The sequence below is a fragment of the Triticum urartu genome, chromosome 1A (assembly GCF_056163025.1).
Source record: "Triticum urartu cultivar PI428250 chromosome 1A, HENAU_Tu73, whole genome shotgun sequence".
In the NCBI taxonomy this organism is placed as follows: Eukaryota; Viridiplantae; Streptophyta; class Magnoliopsida; order Poales; family Poaceae; genus Triticum; species Triticum urartu.
In genome coordinates, this window is record NC_141873.1 from 428,659,823 (window position 1) to 428,678,176 (window position 18,354).

General features: G+C 45.9%; 3 protein-coding genes and 1 non-coding gene across 4 annotated transcripts; 2 read left to right on the top strand and 2 right to left on the bottom strand.

Moving 5' to 3' along the window:
* Nucleotides 1-714: 714 nt before the first annotated feature.
* Nucleotides 715-2,716, bottom strand: ANNAT4 (annexin 4). Its single transcript, XM_048681393.2, has 3 exons — nucleotides 2,466-2,716; nucleotides 1,927-2,330; nucleotides 715-1,831 (listed from the first exon to the last, which is right to left on the bottom strand). Exons 1-3 carry the CDS (start codon nucleotides 2,503-2,505, stop codon nucleotides 1,328-1,330), a joined length of 948 nt encoding a protein of 315 aa, XP_048537350.1. The 5' UTR covers nucleotides 2,506-2,716; the 3' UTR covers nucleotides 715-1,327.
* Nucleotides 2,717-6,326: 3,610 nt separating this feature from the next.
* On the top strand, nucleotides 6,327-6,399 carry TRNAR-CCU (transfer RNA arginine (anticodon CCU)). The gene has a single exon. It is a non-coding gene; the product is annotated as a tRNA-Arg (tRNA).
* A 516-nt stretch (nucleotides 6,400-6,915) lies between these two features.
* Nucleotides 6,916-8,887, top strand: LOC125515936 (annexin D3). Its single transcript, XM_048681419.2, has 6 exons — nucleotides 6,916-7,257; nucleotides 7,362-7,507; nucleotides 7,632-7,862; nucleotides 7,979-8,194; nucleotides 8,275-8,364; nucleotides 8,437-8,887. The coding sequence occupies exons 1-6, from the start codon at nucleotides 7,053-7,055 to the stop codon at nucleotides 8,635-8,637; spliced, it is 1,089 nt and encodes a 362-aa protein (XP_048537376.1). The 5' UTR covers nucleotides 6,916-7,052; the 3' UTR covers nucleotides 8,638-8,887.
* BIGYIN (Tetratricopeptide repeat (TPR)-like superfamily protein) lies at nucleotides 8,849-12,120 on the bottom strand. The gene is made up of 5 exons (XM_048681428.2): nucleotides 11,841-12,120; nucleotides 10,704-10,833; nucleotides 10,463-10,584; nucleotides 9,333-9,396; nucleotides 8,849-9,115 (listed from the first exon to the last, which is right to left on the bottom strand). The coding sequence occupies exons 1-5, from the start codon at nucleotides 11,931-11,933 to the stop codon at nucleotides 9,030-9,032; spliced, it is 495 nt and encodes a 164-aa protein (XP_048537385.1). The 5' UTR covers nucleotides 11,934-12,120; the 3' UTR covers nucleotides 8,849-9,029.
* Between the last annotated feature and the right edge of the window lie 6,234 nt (nucleotides 12,121-18,354).

The following is an 18,354-nucleotide window of genomic DNA, read 5'->3' on the forward strand; positions in this document are numbered from 1 at the left end:
AATAAAAGTAATATTGTACACAACTTTGCAGTAAAATTTTGTAATATGCAAAAAATAAACATATAATAGTGCAACGTTTACACTGCAGTATAATTTGCACACATATTGTATAGTACTTCCTCTGTAAACTAATATAAGAGCGTTTAGATCACTATTTTAGTATTCTAAACGCTCTTATATTAGTTTACAAAGGGAGTATTTGTTTATATACATTTACGTTCGCCCATCTTGAAAATACCCATATATTAAAAAGGAAAAAAATACTAAAAAGAAAAGCAAAATCGGACACAAATAGAAAAAAAAAACCAAGAGTGAGCAACGGGCTTCAAGCCCAATAAAAATTCAACTGACCGCGAACAAAGACGAATCAAAAATTCAACACCTTCTAAAAAAGTGTCAAAAATTCAACACGAATCTTGACAAAAGTATCAATGGTCAGAAAAGACTTGTCAGAAAGTTGGCTTGCCCAAATTTAAAAATCAGGCAACTTACATATAGCTAAAATGATGTTTCATTCTTTTCTCAGTTACAAATTTTTAGGAAAAGGCCTAGATGTTGCAAGATCAAGGAGCATTACTGAGCCGAGCACATGCCGGACGATGGGCTTGTCGCTGTGATCTTGGGCAGCGCTTTGCTGACACTATCTACAGGAGTGGCCCGGCACTGACACGGAGCACGACTCCATCGAAATAACGACCGGGAATGGAACAGAAAGATCCAAATGCTTAACTTTATTTGATCCCCGATCAGCCGTATTACACGACCTCAGCTGCAAATGTTAGGTCTTTTACAATGGAAGATGCTTAGAAAAAGTACTTAGACAAATAAACCGGATGTTTCTTAAGCACCGGTGATTATTTGTACAGAATAGATGTTTAATTAAGCGTTTAAGCGTCTTTTCCATAGAATTAGGCACCGATGCTTCAGAAAAACCCAATTTATTTTTTAAACATCTCTCTAAGGCCTTGTACAATGAGAGATGCTTAGGGAAGGTGCTTACAAAAATAAATCAGACTTTTCTTAAACATCGGTGCTTATTTGTACAGGATAAACGCTTAACTAAGCGTTTCTCTAACGCTTAACTAAGCGTCTCTCCTGTAAAAATAGGCACCGGTGCTTCAAAAAATCTCGGTTTATTTTTCTAAAAACCCCTCTAAGCATTTGTCATTGTACAAGGCCTAAGCACCCTTACACGCCCCGCTCGACAACGATTCATCAACATACAAACACACACGCGAAATGAGATAACCAGGAAGAAAAACACACGCTCGGCCGGCGCGCCATCGCCACCGCCCTCCGCGTCCGTAATAATGTTGTATCGTATGGTTTACTTGCCGACGATGAGGGAGACGAGCGCGTCCTTGAAGTGGCCGTGCGCGCTGCCGGCGACGGCGTCCTCGAGCTTGGCCCCGAACTGCTCCTGGTAGGCCGCCCGGATGGCGTCCATGTCCACGTCCGACCGCGTCACCGCCACCCGCGCCAGGGCCTCCTTGCCGTGGTGGTCCGCGCCCTCCCTCAGCGCCGCCGCCATCACCTGGCTGAAGTACCTCTCCGGCGTCGCCAGGCACCGCACGGCCTCCCTCAGAGCCTCCTCGCTTCCCAGATCCTCCTGGATGTGCTTGCCGTGCAGCTCCTTGTAGTACTTGAAGGTCTGGACGAGGTGCGGCTTGCTCCTGGTGGTGAGGATCCTGACCACCTCCTCGTTCTCCACCAGCCTGCCGCCGGCGGCGCCCTTCACCGCCGCGCCCAGCGCCTTGGCCTCCGCCTTGGCCGTGTCGTCGCTCACCTTGGGCCCTTCGTACCGGTACGCGCTCACCAGCCCCACCAGCAGCTGCACATCCACAAACACGTACATCAGACTCCACCTCCTCCATGGCCATGGCTCTCAAGAAGAAAGAAAGAAAGAGAGAGAGAGAGAGAGCTTACGCTGCAGTAGGGCTTGTCCTTGGCGCGGTAGGCGACGTCCTCCTCGAGGGAGTGGTGGAAGAGCGCCATGTAGGCCTTGCGCGCGCCGAGGAGCTCCTCGGCGGAGCGGGTGCAGGCGACCTCCACGAGGATGGCGGCCGGGTGGGCCTGGTGGAGGACGTGGTGCGCGAGGCGGGCGTCGCGCTCCCACGGGTGCATCGCCCACAGCACCATGAGGTTCTTGAAGCGGGAGAACTCGGCGGCCAGGCGCAGCATGTACTCGTCCTCGCACCGCTCGATCACGCCCTGCTCCTTGAACAGCCCCGGGAAGCTCCTCCGGAACCCGGACCGCTTCTCCGGCTGCCTCCGCCAGTTCGCCAGCGCCGCCACCATCGTCGGCTCGTCCACGCCCAGGCCTCCCAGACCTTCATCGTCATAGATTTCAATTAATCACAACGAAAATCCATACGGATCAACTCTAAGGAATGATCACACAGACACAGTGGTACGAGTATGAACGATGAACAATGTCGTAGGAGTAAACGATTATGGATGCAAACCTGAGAAGGCCTTGGTGAGCGCCTGAACTTCGTCGGCCATTGTTGCCCTGACAAAAATGCTGGCCAAAGATTTGAGGAGACGGAGGCGATGGCTGCACGGGTCGCTCGCTGAATTCGCTGTGTGCTCTGCCGCTCCTGCTGGACGATCTTTATACTCGGAGACGGTGTGTTTGGGAAGGCGATTATGGGCAGCGCTGGTATAATTTTCACAGCTAATGGAAGAAAAGGGTCGTCAATGGTTTACACATGGGTACCACATCCGCGTATGCACACCGATCCCATCTAATTAATGAAGTGACAACCCACGACGCGATGGGTGGGTGTGCATAGCAGTATTTGCATCGTGCAACACGGGGTGATTATGGACGACGACCGCTATAATTGTCAGCTGTAGTACGCCCTTGTCACGCTGCGGTCACATCAGATATAATTTCTTCGGGTACATTTTTTCTGGAATAGAATGGAAGAGTGAAGTGAAATTTACGAACAAGGAGCTGTGTTTTTTTTCAAAAAGAATGGTCTCCCCGAGCCTTGGCATCAAGCGATGCACACAATCATTTTATTAGAAATAGAGCAATTAACTATGAATCTCAACTCAGTGTCATCAAACAAAATGCCACAATCGGCAAACATAAGGCACGATGCCTAAACACATATCCTATTATCTTCTAGCGGTTGCACCCAAACGCCATATGCTTCCTGACTTCCGCATGGCTGAGTAACAACCACATACGGATACCTCCAGACACCCGAAAGATAACTTACAGTGACTTTGATGTCGCGAAGCTTGGCTGCCCACATGACACGCCCCATCTCCAAGTCGTCTGCATCCGGCTGTGCCTAGATCCGTCGACTCACCCGCCTGTCGAATGACCTCGGGTCCGGAATCGCGTTGAAGACCACCACGTCGGCCTTGGGGGCCTGTCGAGTAGAGGGTCGTCCACTTGACGGAATCTCGACCAACGCCGCACAAGCTGTCGTCGGAGACACGTCACGCCCAGACGTCTCCCCGGATGCAGGCCTATGCCAGAGGAAAAAAAAAACTTGTATAGTTAAGCCATTTGACCTATTCAGGTGTGGGAAAAACAGAGAGAGCAAAATTGCAATGAGACATGCCATGTGTACTTGGCAACTCAGACCCACATGATAGATTGCTAAATGGGGTAAAATTGATGATTTTTTTCGCTAAATGCGGTAAAAATGGACGAGAAAATGACTAAATGGAGTAAAAGGTGGCAAGACTTTCACTAAATGGGTAATCTGGATTAAAGAAAACTGCTAAATAAATTAATTTCCATCAAATATATCAAAGTAAGGGTTAAAACTTAAAACTGGAATTAACTCAAAATTAATAAGATCAGTAAATGCTTCTCTAACAAACTAGTAATTACCTACACCTTGAACTACAATACAACACGCCATTGCAAGTGCAGACGGCCCTTGTTGAGGGAAATGTAATCGTGTGATCAACTTAGGATGTGAGGAAGAGTTTAAATAATGTTATTATTGCAAAAAAGAAAATTGATGCCAGAAGGATTCAAATAGATCAGCTAACATTTCCAGCAGATGAGCAATAACAAGAGGTAAAATCATCATTGAGAAACTTCTTCTAGGAGATCGGCAGCACGTGATGAAGGTCCCAAGTAAGTCGTCATGGTCCACGAAAATGGAAGAACACATCACATGAAAAGATCAATTTGCCTCCAAATGGTTGCACCTACTCAAATCACAGGCCCCTCTAATATTTCTGATCCTCATCCGCCACATCAACTGCTGCATCCGCGACTGTTCTTCCGGAGTGAAGACCTGGAGTTTGTCTCCTGCTGTTTTTTTTTAGAAAAGGAAGATGACCCCCGGCCTCTGCATCTGGGCGATGCATACGGCCACTTTATTAATTATTTTCACAAGACCTTACAAAGTAATACAACAGTAAGACTAAAGCCGCCGTCTAAGCCACTCTATTCAGTTGATGAAGGGACGCAGATAGTCTGGGCCTAATACCAAACAAGCATCGCAGCCAAACCTAACATCTAAGACCTGAGATCCCATCCAGAACGCCTGCCGGGCATGGGTCTCACCGGTTCGGCGTGCACTCAGAGGCCGCCGCCACCAACTTCCACCACTCCATCTTCAGAACTGTACTAATGCATCAATCTTGCTCGGTACAGCTATCGATGTCTCCTGCTGTTAGCTCCATCTAGAAAATCTTGTTGGAAAAAACTTGTAATAAGTGTTTTACTATGCTTCCGGTTTACTTTGGCTATGCCCGAGCGCATAAATCTGCCTATATTGAATGTGATCTCATCGCAATGGGACGGAATCTGGGGTGCAGCCCCTTTCTTTCAAACAAAAAATTTGTGCTCATAATGCATTCAGAATTCTCATTTCAAATTGATGATCACAGTGGCAATGAAAACCCTACAGTCCACGGTGTCATCCTTATCGTCGCCACCAACATCGTCATTATTTTCCTCCAATCATGCAAGCAAGGTTGGTTTATGTCATATTCAATTTAAGGATGTTCCTGAGCGCAACTTCTATTTCAAGTTTCTGCCACTAGGTCACGTACCAGCAAACCGGACATCATCTAGCTCGTTGTCTTTGCTTTCGCTCTAACAAATCAATCAGAGGTTCGCACTATTCCACGCAACCTAGTTAGCTGGAAAATTAAGGGATTAGAGAAATGATTGAGGAAACATTTCTCACTCACCAGTTTAATGCAGCTTCCTAAGTTCACACCACCGTCGTCCATGTCTAACTAACAGTGTGAAGATGTGACAAGCGATTTTTTCAGTTGAAACTTGTGGCACCAACATTTAGACGATGTGAAAAACATGTACTGTCAAGGCCATGTATATATCCTAACATCTAGATACAACTAACGTGGTCCAAAATAACTAATTATTATCGTCCCAGTATGTTGGGCCACATTCTTCAATCATACAGCAAGCCTATTATTATGCTTGAGGAAACTGGGCGCATGGTGAAGGACAAGATCATTAGTGACTTGCACACATCCAAATCACCTACTATGATATTGGAGATTCAGATATGGTCGCTGATTTGTTTGCATAAGCAGCCATTGGGCACTTGCCACGGTTGTCCATGTATCTTTCGTCAAAGGCCTGGTTAATTATGCGGTTGGTTGGCAACCAAAATCGACTCTTCGCAGCGTTGATGTTTAAAAACCATTGGTCAGATGAGTGTGATCCACGAGAAGACTTGTTTTCTCTAGTATCCTACAGTCAGCTCAACCCTGCCAACTGTACTTGAGTTTTTCTTTTATGAAACATAAGTAGCTCTGTCTGCACAGTTGTTCTGATGCAACTTAATTTGTTTCCCTCTTATCACAAGCAGCTTTCCATTGAAAGTAATAGTTTAACAAAGTAAGCAAAGCGTGGGTTTCACAGAGAAAGCAAAAAAGGCTTTGAAATGCTTTGCGAAATGTGGCATGTTCTCCGCTTTCGAACCGGGCGCATGGAACGTGCGGGCATGTCCTCCGTTTTTTTGAAAGGCTCTTCAGTTTATCTTGGAGCCCATGACGCTTCTCGTTCTAAATGAACGGCTAAAGCAGTAAAGCGTGAGCAAATTATACATCTTTGCATGGTGGAAACAGTGTGGGTTTGGAGATTTGTTTGGAGCTCTCTTTTGGAAGGAAACCTTACCGGTTAAGCAATGCCCATGTGTTCCCAAGATTCTTCTTCCAGCATGAGAATGTCTGTTTTTTATCATTGTTACTGCTAAACTCCTGTGTTGTTGCACATGCTGATCTTCCCAAATAGTGGTGGGTGAGTGGGAGGAACAGCTGGTTTGAAGCTGCAGAAGGAATAGAGAGTGAAGAGGAGAAATAAATTCATGAAGGCGCCTGTAGCTCAGTGGATAGAGCGTCCGTTTCCTAAGCGGAAAGTCGTAGGTTCGACCCCTACCTGGCGCGCCTACTGTTTTTTTGTCTCTTTTCTTTTGTGCTTAGTTGGTGCACTGTTTTTGAAGCAATTTTTTTTATTTCCCAAGAAGAGGAGAGTAGAAGGGATGGTATGAACAAGTATGAAACATGTAAAAAAAATGGTGTGTAAATGGTACTCCTCCTACTAATTTTCTTTAACGCTCAGGTTCCAGTAAGAAGATGGTGAGGACAAGTCTGAAAACACCCCAAGATCTGAATAAGATACTAGATTACAGTACAGCATGAGCAAGTCTGAAAATAGATGAGGCAAGCCTTAACTTAAGAATTATTACAACGTGTGCTATAAGGCGGAAAAGGGAACAATTCATTAAGTATTACTCACCCTTTTCCAGCAAACAAATCTAAATACCTCTCCAATGCTGATTAAGTAGGAGCAATGAACATACCCAAAATGCCCCTCGCATGACCTGTACACAACATCAGCCAGGCTACTTATCCCATTACATTACAAGCTGGATAACAGTGGCACCATTAAAACTCATGACTAAGAACCTAAAATGAGCCAAGAAAAACACAATCAAAAGATGCACACGCGAAACACACGAGGAAATAATTAGGCAAAAAGCCCATTGCCGGCGAAGCTTTCAACCCTGGTGGTGTGCTGTGGTGTCTGTGTGGCTGCCATGTGTGGCTGGTGCGGCTGCCTCGAGTGCATCCATAACATCCCTCCCCTCAATCTCCTCTTCCTCCACTTCTCCTCGGCTGCACGGACGGGAAGGGAGGGAGAAGAAGGAGCGCGAACGCTCAGCCCCATGGCCTCCATCTCGGTCCCGGACCCCGCCCCTTCCCCGACCGAGGATGCAGAGAGCATCAGAAAAGCAGTGCAAGGTAAGTACTTACGAAGATTCAATCAAGTTTACTCCATTGATTGATGTTGTTGTTTTTGCTCTACCGCAAGAAGAACCTGTGCTGAGATCGTGAGAAATGGGCAGGGTGGGGGACGGACGAGAACGCGCTGATCGAGATCCTGGGCCACCGGACGGCGGCGCAGCGCGCGGAGATCGCCGTCGCCTACGAGGGCCTCTACGACAAGCCCCTCCTCCGCACGCTCCAGGACGAGCTCTCCAGCCACTTCAAGGTAACATACACCTTCGCCTCCTCCATGGCCGGCGGGCTCCTAGGCTTCTTCCTTCGTCCCCGGCCGGACACCGTCCGAAATCTAATCTCCATGTCTGCGCGTTGGTCTGGTCCGGTGGTCTCAGGGCGCGATGACGCTGTGGGCGATGGACCCGGCGGCGCGGGACGCCAAGCTGGCCTACAAGGCCCTCAGGAAGAAGGGCGGCGACCGGCACGCCTGGGTGCTCATCGAGGTCGCCTGCGCGTCGTCGCCGGACCACCTCGTCGCCGTCAGGAAGGCCTACTGCTCCGCCTACGACTCGTCGCTCGAGGAGGACGTCGCCGCCTGCCCGCTCTACAAGGACCCCCTCAAGCAGGCAAGGCCGTGCCGATCCTGGCATTCTCCTTCTTTCGTCGCCGCCGTGGGTCCATTTCTTGCTCTTGCCGTTGCCGGTCAGTTGAGCTGAGCGCTCGTGTGCGTGTGCGTGTGCAGTTCTTGGTGCGCCTGGTGAGCTCGTACCGCCACGGCGGCGAGCACGTCGACGGCGAGCTGGCGAGGGCCGAGGCGGCCGAGCTGCACGGCGCGGTGGCGGCCAAGAAGCAGCCGCTGCACGGGGACGTGGTCCGCATCGTCAGCTCCAGGAGCAAGCCGCAGCTCAAGGCGACGTTCCAGCACTACAAGCGAGAGCACGGCAAGGCCATCGACGAGGTCTACTTCATCATCATTTTTCTACGGTTAAAAAAACCTGAGCACACAAAATGAACTATATCTATTTTGATGCGCCACAGGTTCTCGAGGGCAATCGCAACGACAAGCTGTCGGCGATGCTGAAAACTGCGGTCTGGTGCCTGACATCGCCGGAGAAGCACTTCGCAGAGGTAATACTCAAAAGCTCAACCTTTTCCAGGCTGCTTCAGTTCTGATGCTCTTCATGGCTCTGCCTTTTCCAGGTGATCCGGAGCTCGATCATCGGGCTCGGCACCGACGAGGAATCCCTGACCAGAGCGATTGTCTCGCGCGCCGAGGTCGACTTGAAGAAAGTGAAGGAGGAATACAAGGTGAGGTACAAGACGACGGTGACCAAGGATGTCGTCGGAGACACCTCCGGGTACTACCAGGGCATCCTGCTCACCCTCATCGGGGCCGAGTAGCCATTGGCAGGATCATCCAAGCTCAGAGGATGATGTTCAATGCCATATTGTTTGGTACTTAGACCGTTCAGAGGATGATGTTCAATGGCATGGTACTTAGACCGTTCGATTGAACAGAGTGGCATTGTCGTGTGTACAATCTAGAGAGTGAAGTGTTGGTGTTGTGAAATAAGACCCCTAATAGTTCATTTATTGGTGTATTCAGCACTGGTTTGAGACAATGGTACTACTTCCATCACGATTTGATTTATCCGAAAGATTACACGGTGGCATGGTATCATAAACTCATTTTATGCACATAGTTGCGGCGATTCGACTCAAGTAACACAGAACAAACGGTAGAACGATAGAACCAAACACACATCCTATTTCATCAACAGGCGGGTGCAGTCTCACTTCTTCCTTGCAAGAGCAGCTGCGATCCCACCGACGATAAGTCCTACTGCAGTTGTGGCGATTCCTATGCCAATCACACCATCTGCACAGAACAGGGTTATCAAGCAATAAGTGCATACGTTTTTCAAAATCAAGTAATTTATGAACAGGGTTATCAGTATCTATTTTTACAGTTGCTTGATTTTGAAAACTCAGCATAAATTACTCCTAGCTTGCTGTTGTCACTTCAACAGATAAAATTATCACATAGTTTTCTACTGTGAATCGCAGAAAAGTATGGTCGATTAAACTTATCTTACCTTTAGCAATTTTATCCTCTATTGCCTTCTTCAGAGATGATGCCTGCCTCCAATCTGGTTGAATCTACAAAAAAGGGGACAAGATCAATTAAAAGAGGGAATTTATAAAGGCGGCAATATCCTTAAACGGTTGAAAAACATATGCACTTATATTCAACTAGTATGGAATATAAAGATGATGGTCCCAGATTACCCCTTAAACAGTTGAAAAACATACGCACTTATATTACCCCATAAACTTTGTTTTGCATATTTTTCTCTGAATTTTAATTGTATCCCACGTATAAAGTGTATAGGTCACATAGATAAGTATGTCTAACTAACATGTCCGGCACAAAATGCTACTTCGGAATTAGGCTTAAGCATAGCCAAATCTTGAAATGGAGTAGCACACAAGGAATCAGCAACAAGCATAGCCACGATCTTGAGCTGCTTAGCCAGAATTAATCGACAAGAATAGGTGTGGAATCAATAGAAATATAAAACACGTGACACAACAGTCGAATGAATTCAGTTAAGCAGTTAAACAGATTTGCTGTTTGCATAACAATTACAAAATACTGTTATCTGCATAGCCACATATCAATTGTCTATCAGTCTTACCGCAGAAAAATCGATTGTATATCATGACGCTGCCAGATTAATGAGAGGGAGGGTGATTTAAGGGACAATGTCTTGGATGGTGCAAATGTAGGAAAATTATTTCCAAGCCTGATGATGAAGAAATCAACAAACTGAGGGAACCACAAATATCAAGAACCTTTACTTTAGTTGCACAAACCTTAGTGGAATCAAATATTTGGTTTATCGCTATGTCGTCCAGCACAGAGACAGTACTAGTAAGTAGTTACGCAAGCAATATGCAAATAAATTCCACATGTGTCACCCAGCAAACCAGCATAGAAATAGCACCAGTTGGTTGTTACACAAGCAAATAAGATGATGAGTTACCACAAGTTCACAATGCAGAGCTACTTGCATCAACTGCATGTATGACATTATCAAATATTTGGCTTGCAGTTAAGCTCAAAACCAGTGAAATATTTCTTTCCCTTTTACCAGCAGAAACAGTACCACACACCAAGAAAGTATGCATTATATAAGGCAACCAGAAGGTAGTGCAAGAATACCTCCAAACAACGGTCCGCAAGTTGCCGGCTCCTTACATAGTTACCATTTCTGTAGTGCCCAACAGCCAGCAAATACAACTTTTCTCTAGTCTGCAGTGGGCTGGTGGTTTTATCAAGAGAAGCTGTGCAAGTAGAACAAACAATTTGATCAAAACAGAGTTGAGAAGAATAGATAGCAAAGTAAGATAATAGGTTGCAAGGAGTAAATTTTCTTCCATGCAAATAAAAAAAGTTATCTGACCTTCAATCATGCCAATTCCACGGTTCACATCATCAGTCTGCTTGGAATGGACGAGAGCCCAAGATAGCCTCATGATGCTATCATTTTTCTGTTCCTCGGTTGCAGCCTCAGCAACCTCTCTTTCACATCCCTAGGTGCATATAACCATGAATATAAGCTCTGCTTGCTCATCGAAGATATTAAACAAAACAAAATAATTCGTGAAGATTGAAGGGGAACAGAAAGCATATACGAGTATTTAACAATAGCAACAGCCAAGAAATAAGAATGTATGACTTAGACAGTTTGTGTTTGTGAACAGTGCATAAATTCCGAGTAGACATTTCAGAGCTGAGTTAACCATCTTCCATCTATTTAGTAAAAGACATGTAGTACACGAGACCAAATGGGCAATTTGGTAAATTCATGCTATTGTCACTACAAAATCACATCAACTGACTGAGCATACATGTCATGCCAAAGCACCAACGGTTCAAACAGACAAAACTAATCTCCCACCACCAACGGTCCAAACATATAAACCATGAATAATCATCGGAATCAGAACTATAAGTTCTAGTTGCTCTTCAAACATAATTAACATAACAGGATAGTCTGTGAACAATGCAAAAGAACAGAAGGCACATATATACATGAACAAAAGCAACAGCCAAGAATAGATGACTTAACAGTTCGTGCTTGTGAACACTACATAAACAGATAACAGTAACCCAATGAACATGGCCAAGTTCCGAGTGGACATTTCATAGTTAGTTAGCTATCTGATGACTTTAGTAAAAACACATAGCATTCGGTACTACAAGAGACAAAATGGGAATCAGAGTATCCAACATCCCAACTTGGTAAATCCATGCTACTACCGGTAAATAATGACATCAACTAACTGAACAAACATGGTAAGGCACCACCGATTCAACAACCACGGCCGGTCTCCCACCACCAGGGCAGCATCAAGCATCACGAAGCTTTGCAATAACGACCCACTCTCCTTTTCTACATGTATTTTCGTGCTTCGGATAGTATGATGCGCGCATCCTAGAATCAATTAGGCCACATCTACTGCGCAGGACACCACAGCAGCGAAAGATTCATCAAGTAAAGCGAGGGGCTAAGGGGAGAGAGGTGGGGGGCACTTACGGCGATGATGTCGCGGTCGCACCAGGGGATGTTGTCGCCGCCGGAGAAGAAGGAGCCCACCGACTCGAAGAACTTGCTCATCTGCGCCTCCATGGCTCTCGGCCGATCTGCTTGGGGATGGGGGTAGGGGTTTCGATTTTGGGGGAGGAGGCGGTGGCCGGTGCTGGTGGGTGGGCGAGGGTTTCTGGACGCGGAAGGAAGCAGCGTCGTATCTCTATCTATGGGCCAGAAGAGGAGAATGAGAATGCAACTAACGACGGATTCGAGCGCAAGTCAAGTCCGCCGCGTGGATTTGCGTTTGCTTAGCCCACGCGGCCACGACTTCTCTCACCCACGCCTCGTGGGTCCCACGTTTTAAGCAGATCGTATGGTGTCTTTTTTTTTCTTTTTGACGATCAAGTCGAATGAAAATAGATCTAAAATGAAATGTTGGTAATTTCCCTCAAAATAAGTAAAATGTTTTTCTATGGACAGAGATCTGTTTTAAAGGTTGGTAAGAAATATAGAGCAATCCAAACATAATAAAAATTGCATCACCGCCAAATGGCCATTGTCGCCGTCAGAATGAGTCGCTGACGTGCCACTGTCGTTGCTCCCCTATTGGAGCCAGTTTGACCATGTCGATGATAGCTAAAAAATCTTCGTGCACATGCTACTAAGGACCAACGTCCCAGAGCCACAGTCGTCGCCATTAAACCATTGAACCGATCTGAAGTGTCTGACACCTACTCTCGTTGGCTAGCACACATGGCGAGAAACTCTAACCTTGTCATCCCAAGGAGACCAAGGGAATCTACGCCGAAGCTCCATCAACTATGTCCCGATAGACGAACTTGAGGAGGATCGAAGTATAAAAGACCAACTCAAAAATAAAGAGCCATCATCTGCCGAAACACTACTTAGAAAGAAAAAAAAACTAGCCTAAACTACTAATCGAAGCCGAGGCATCAGGATTCGCTCTTCTGAGCAGTGAGGAGATGAGAGGTGAATCCACGGCTCACCAGCAAAGCTTGAAGGGAAGAGTATCTTAGACGCCACAGTTGTAGGACATGAGTGTCGATATTCCTAATAGCACTCCCTTTCTACTTCCATAGAAGCAGGCCAAAAATTATTATTACTCACTCCAATCTGAATCAATTAATTTGGATGGGAGTTGTACTGGAGCTGCGTCAATTAATTTAGATTGGAGAGTAGCAAAGTCTAGTGCAAAGTAGCCCAAAATAAAATACTTAAAGGGCCTTTGTTGGGGTTTTTCTAACCATTGGATAGGAGCAGTTCAGAAAGCATTTCTGCCGGACAACAAAGTTAACATGGTTGTGCCCCACGTATCTTGCAGTATTGCACCATGTATCCCCCCTGTATTTGTTAGGTGTATTACTTTCTGCATAATTCAGTACGCATACCCCCTGTAACATCCTAAATTTTCAATTTAAAATATTATACATAGATCATCCATACATATCATGATTTATAGTATTTCCGTTCCGCAATTCTCAAAATCCTAAGCAACTCAAGGACCCACGGAGAGAGTTGGGGATTTTCCGGTTTTCATATTTGATTTTTATCAAATAATGAAACGAGGATTTTGATTTTAATAATTTTCTCTCCGAGAAATATTTCATATTAAATCAAATGAGTGGAGATAATATGACTTCTCCAAAATAATTGAAATATCGGAGGAAAAATATTAAAATCATTTATTGGATTTTATTTGGTTTTATTCGAATTTTATTTGCATTAGAAAAATTGCATGTTTTCGAAATTTCATTTTAGGGCCAAGAAAATGTTCAACTCGTCCTAAATATTTTATTTAAACGGTAAAATTTGTTTTGGCATTTTTAGGTTTTTTTTCTAGGATTTTATTTCGGTCGGCGAAGTTTAAAAAAAAAAAGGGTTCCCGCGCCGACTGGGCCTAAGGCCCAGCCGCGCCAGGCCGCCGCCGCCGCCACTCGGACCGGAGTCCGAGTTGGACTCCGCCTCCGCCGCGCCTTACCCCCTCCTCCAAGTCGCTGCCCCACCCCCTTTATATACGCCGCCACCCCGCCCCCAACACCACACCACCACCGCCGCCGCTGCCTCGCCTCGCCGGACCTATCGCCAGAGGTAGCCGCCGCGCCCCGCCGCCGGTTTTTTTATAAAGACCGTTCGGTTTTTTAGAAACCCTAGATCTGGGTTTTTTCGGATTCGCCGGTTTTTTCGGTTCTTCTAGTTAGCGGACGTTCGTCCGAACGTTCGTTTTAACGAATGGTTCCTCGCCCGTTAGTTACAACTAACGAACGCTCGTTCGTTAGTCTGTTCGTGAGTTTTCTTTTATCAGATTTATTCCGTGATTTTCTCTGATCGCGATTTCTGATCCGATCTTAGATTCTGTTTATCTTTTCGCTCGTTTATCGGAATCAGGCGATTCAAGCGCCTGGAGTTTCGTCTCGAAACCCTCTTTCTGTTTAACCAACTCAAACAAGTTTTCTCTACTGTAAAATTTGACCTAGTTTCAGATTAGTAAACGAAGCTTCTTTCTTTCGCCGTCTGAGTTTCGTTGCTTCGTTTGATTTGATTCTTTTTGCGTACCGGAGTTCTTAAGTTGAACTTTCTGGTCAACCTCTCTTATTTGAGTTTTGCTTGTGCTTCGTTGCTTGTTATTTATGTATATTATTGTCTGCTTGCGATAGAATTCCCGGAGTGCGAAGCGTGTTACTACGAGTCTCTAGGATTCGCGGATCGTCAGCAAGGCAAGTAACACTTTGATCATATCCCATTATTACCCAGTTTTTATGCATTAGTTCCAATCCTCAAACATTGCATGATTAGGATGTCATTAACTTGTGGGTTGGGAAGTAGTTGCTGAGGTAGAACTTATTGCCCTGTTATATTCAAACCCTTGGGAGTTACTTCTACGTATTGCTTATATTGCTATGCTATGCTCGTAGACGTGGTTTGGGTTTGAGTGAAATTCATGTCAGATATGAGATTGTTAATTAATGGTTCAACTTAAGGTGGCAACTTAATCAAACAACTGGGTGGATTGAGGCACCTGGGGAACCCAGTGTTGTCTGTATTTTTTTTGGAAATCCCAGGGTACCCGTGTGATCTTCCTATGGACCGCCACCCAGGCTCAAAGGGAACTGAGATGATTCATGCTAGAAACTTCCGTGTGCAGCCACAAGCTATTATGGGCTCTAGCATAGTTGAGTAAGTTACGTGAAGCTCTTGAAGAGGTAGATCAGCAGGTAGTGGGTTTTGTAGGTTTGGTATGGTCTACCCAGAGTGGAGAGTTAACGTTTCTGAAAGACTGTGTCTCGGTCATCCGTTTCTCAAACACCATGTAGTGCGAGGAATCCAACGGAGGCGATCGAGTCTTGTGGGGAAAAGTGCGCAAACCTCTGCAGAGTGTACAATCTAATCATGGTTAGCCGTGTCCCCGGTTATGGACAATTCTTGAGTATCTAGTACTTGGGTTATCACATGTATCTCACCATGTTTAATTAATATTGTTGGGTTGTTAATCACTTTAATTGGGATTGAGTTGGGGTTACCTTCTCAATGATGTTTCAACCACCATGATAGTAAAAATTAAAATCTATTCCTTTGTTGTAGGGAAAAATTGGCTTTTCGCAAAACTATAACCATAGAGCTTTCCACCAGCCATATATGCATATAGTGATAGTATTATTTTGTTCTTACTCTAATGTGTTACTTTGCCAGCATATTCCATGTGCTGACCCGTTTTCGGGCTGCAACGTATTATGTTGCGGACTTTTCAGACGAGGAGTAAGGTTCGGCCGTGCAGCTCAGCTATGCCGTTGGAGTTGATAGACTCACCTTATCTTCCAAGCCTTCCGCTGTCATCGCATTAGATGGCCTTAAGCCATATTATTGTAATAAGTGTGTGATTGCTACTCTGTTATAAATCCTCGAGTACTGTGTGTGTCAGCATTACTGATCCAGGGATGACACTGAAGCACAGAGACTTGACCATCTGAGGTCGGGTCGCTACAAGATGGTATCAGAGCACACGCTGAGTGTAGGGCACGACCACTAAGATAAACACTAGGTCACACTTCTCTTCTCATTTCTGAGTCCTCTCCATTTTCTACTCTTTAGGATGACGAAGATGAAGAACAAGTTTGCACAACCGGATGAAGACATACCTTTTAGACGCCACTTGAAGGAAGTCACTAGGTACTTGAACATTGGAATACCAAGCTTCACCGGGACGTACAACGCCACTTTACCAGAAGAAGAGCGCTGAATGATTCAAGTACAAGTTCCAGGAAGGACGTTCTCGCCAACTTCTAAACCCATAGAGTTTTCCTTCGAAGCACCAACCTGGAGTCTAGGCAAGAGCATGGCAGCTCACATCACCATGGGACGCATTGGAGAAGTTTACAACAGGGAGCTTAAGGACACTATCTACCAAATATGTGGGCGCCGAGACGAGCAATGGGAAGTGATCAGCACCTAGAAGGATAAATCCATTGCAGCTTTCATCCAGGAGTTAAACTAGCACATTCGACGTCAGGAGAACCAGATGTGCGCTGACATGATGGACCTGAAGAAGGCGAAGACTAGGATCATCGAGCTAGAGGAAGAACTCAAGTTTACCCGTGATGGATATGAGGAGGAAATCAAGACACTACTGGAGAAGAATGATGACCCAGTCAAGAAGATCTGAGTATTCATGGAAGGACCAGCACCGGGAGTAGAAGACAACGATTCCACTTGCCCAGACAACTACATCATCATCGACGACACCGACTCCGACCCTAGTGATGATGACTTTGAAGACGAAGCTGGAGCAGACATCATGGAGTCTTCCACCGATCAAAATTTCTAGATGACCACCAACTATTAGTAGTATTCTCCCATGTATTTAGTAGTAGTTGAGCACTTGTGCGATAGTTCTAGATCGTTTGTATGCCCTTTCTTGATTGATTGAGTGAAATGATTGTGTTTGTCTCATATGCATATGGGTAGTGCTTTCTCATTAGACCTCTTCTATTCTAAATCTCTCCCATCTAAACCCCTCAGATGCCTCCGAGACGTGACCCCGGTTTTGCCTTCCCGCCGGAGCTCACCCAGTTGATCCAGCAGCAGAATGCCTTGATGCAATTGCTAGTTCAGAACCAGGGCAACAACAACAACAACAACCCAACGCCAGTGGACAACCTAGCCCGTTTTCTAAGGTTACAGCCGCCGGTGTTTTCCAGTAGCACCGAGCCTATAGTTGCTGATGATTGGCTACGCCATATTGGAAGGGAGTTGAACACCGCAGGTTGCACAGATGCTGAGAGGGTGCGCTTTGCCGCACATCAATTGGATGGACCAGCAGCCTCATGGTGGGAGAATTACACAGCCACTTTTCCTGTAGCCAACGTCACTTGGGACCAGTTTCAGCAAGCTTTCCGCACCGCCCATGTCTCAACTGGAGCTATGCAGATGAAGAAGCGAGAGTTCCGCAACCTACGCCAGGGGAACCGTACTGTGGCTCAGTACGTGGATGAGTTTAGCAAGTTATCACATTATGCCCCTGATGATGTAGCCACAGATGCCGCGAAGCAGGAGAAGTTTATGGAAGGGCTGAATGAGGAGATGAGCATGCAGTTGATGGTAGCAACCTTCAACAACTACCAGGAGTTGGTAGATAAGGCTCTTATGATTGAAGGGAAACAACAGCAGATTGAGAGCCACAAGAGAAAGTATGGACAAGGGAAGTATAACTCAGGAGCTCAGCAGAAGCCTCGCCTAGCCCCAAACTCGGGAGGACTTGTTCACAACCATGGAGGTCACAACCACACTGGAGGAGGATCACATAACCACAGTGGTGCTAAGAATGGGAATGGGAACGGAGCTAACAACAATCAGAACCGCTCCAACCCGTCCACTCCTGCCAAAAGAGACTTAAGTCAGGTTACCTGTTTTAGGTGCGGGAAGACATGGCACTATGCCAATGATTGCCCCGAAGGAAGGAATGGAAACGGAAATGGAAGCGCTGGGAAGAAGCCCAATTCATTCAACAAAGGACAAGTGAACCACGTTAACGTGGAGGAGGTTGAAGAGTAGCCGGACGCGGTAATAGGTAAGTTTTTGGTTAAGTCATTTACCACTCTTGTTCTTTTCGATACTGGTGCATCGCATTCATACATATCAAGGGGATTCGTGGATAAGTTTAAACTACCAACCCAAACCCTTAGGACCCCTCTTTTAGTGAGTTCACCCGGAGCAGAATATATGGCTAGCCGATGGTGTGACCAGATACCCTTAACCATTGGCACACATGTGTTTCCGTCCGACCTAATTATCTTGGAGTCGCAAGGATTGGATGTGATATTGGGTATGGACTAGATGTCAAAGTATGGAGGAAGCATTGACTGTGCGAGTAAGTCGATTTATCTCACCACCCCGGAGGGAAAAAGGATTAAGTATGTGTCTAGGCATGTTCCAAAAAGGAGCCAAGTGAATGCCCTTACGGGAGTTGTTCAGGAGGAAGTGCCGGTAGTAAAGGATTACCCGGATG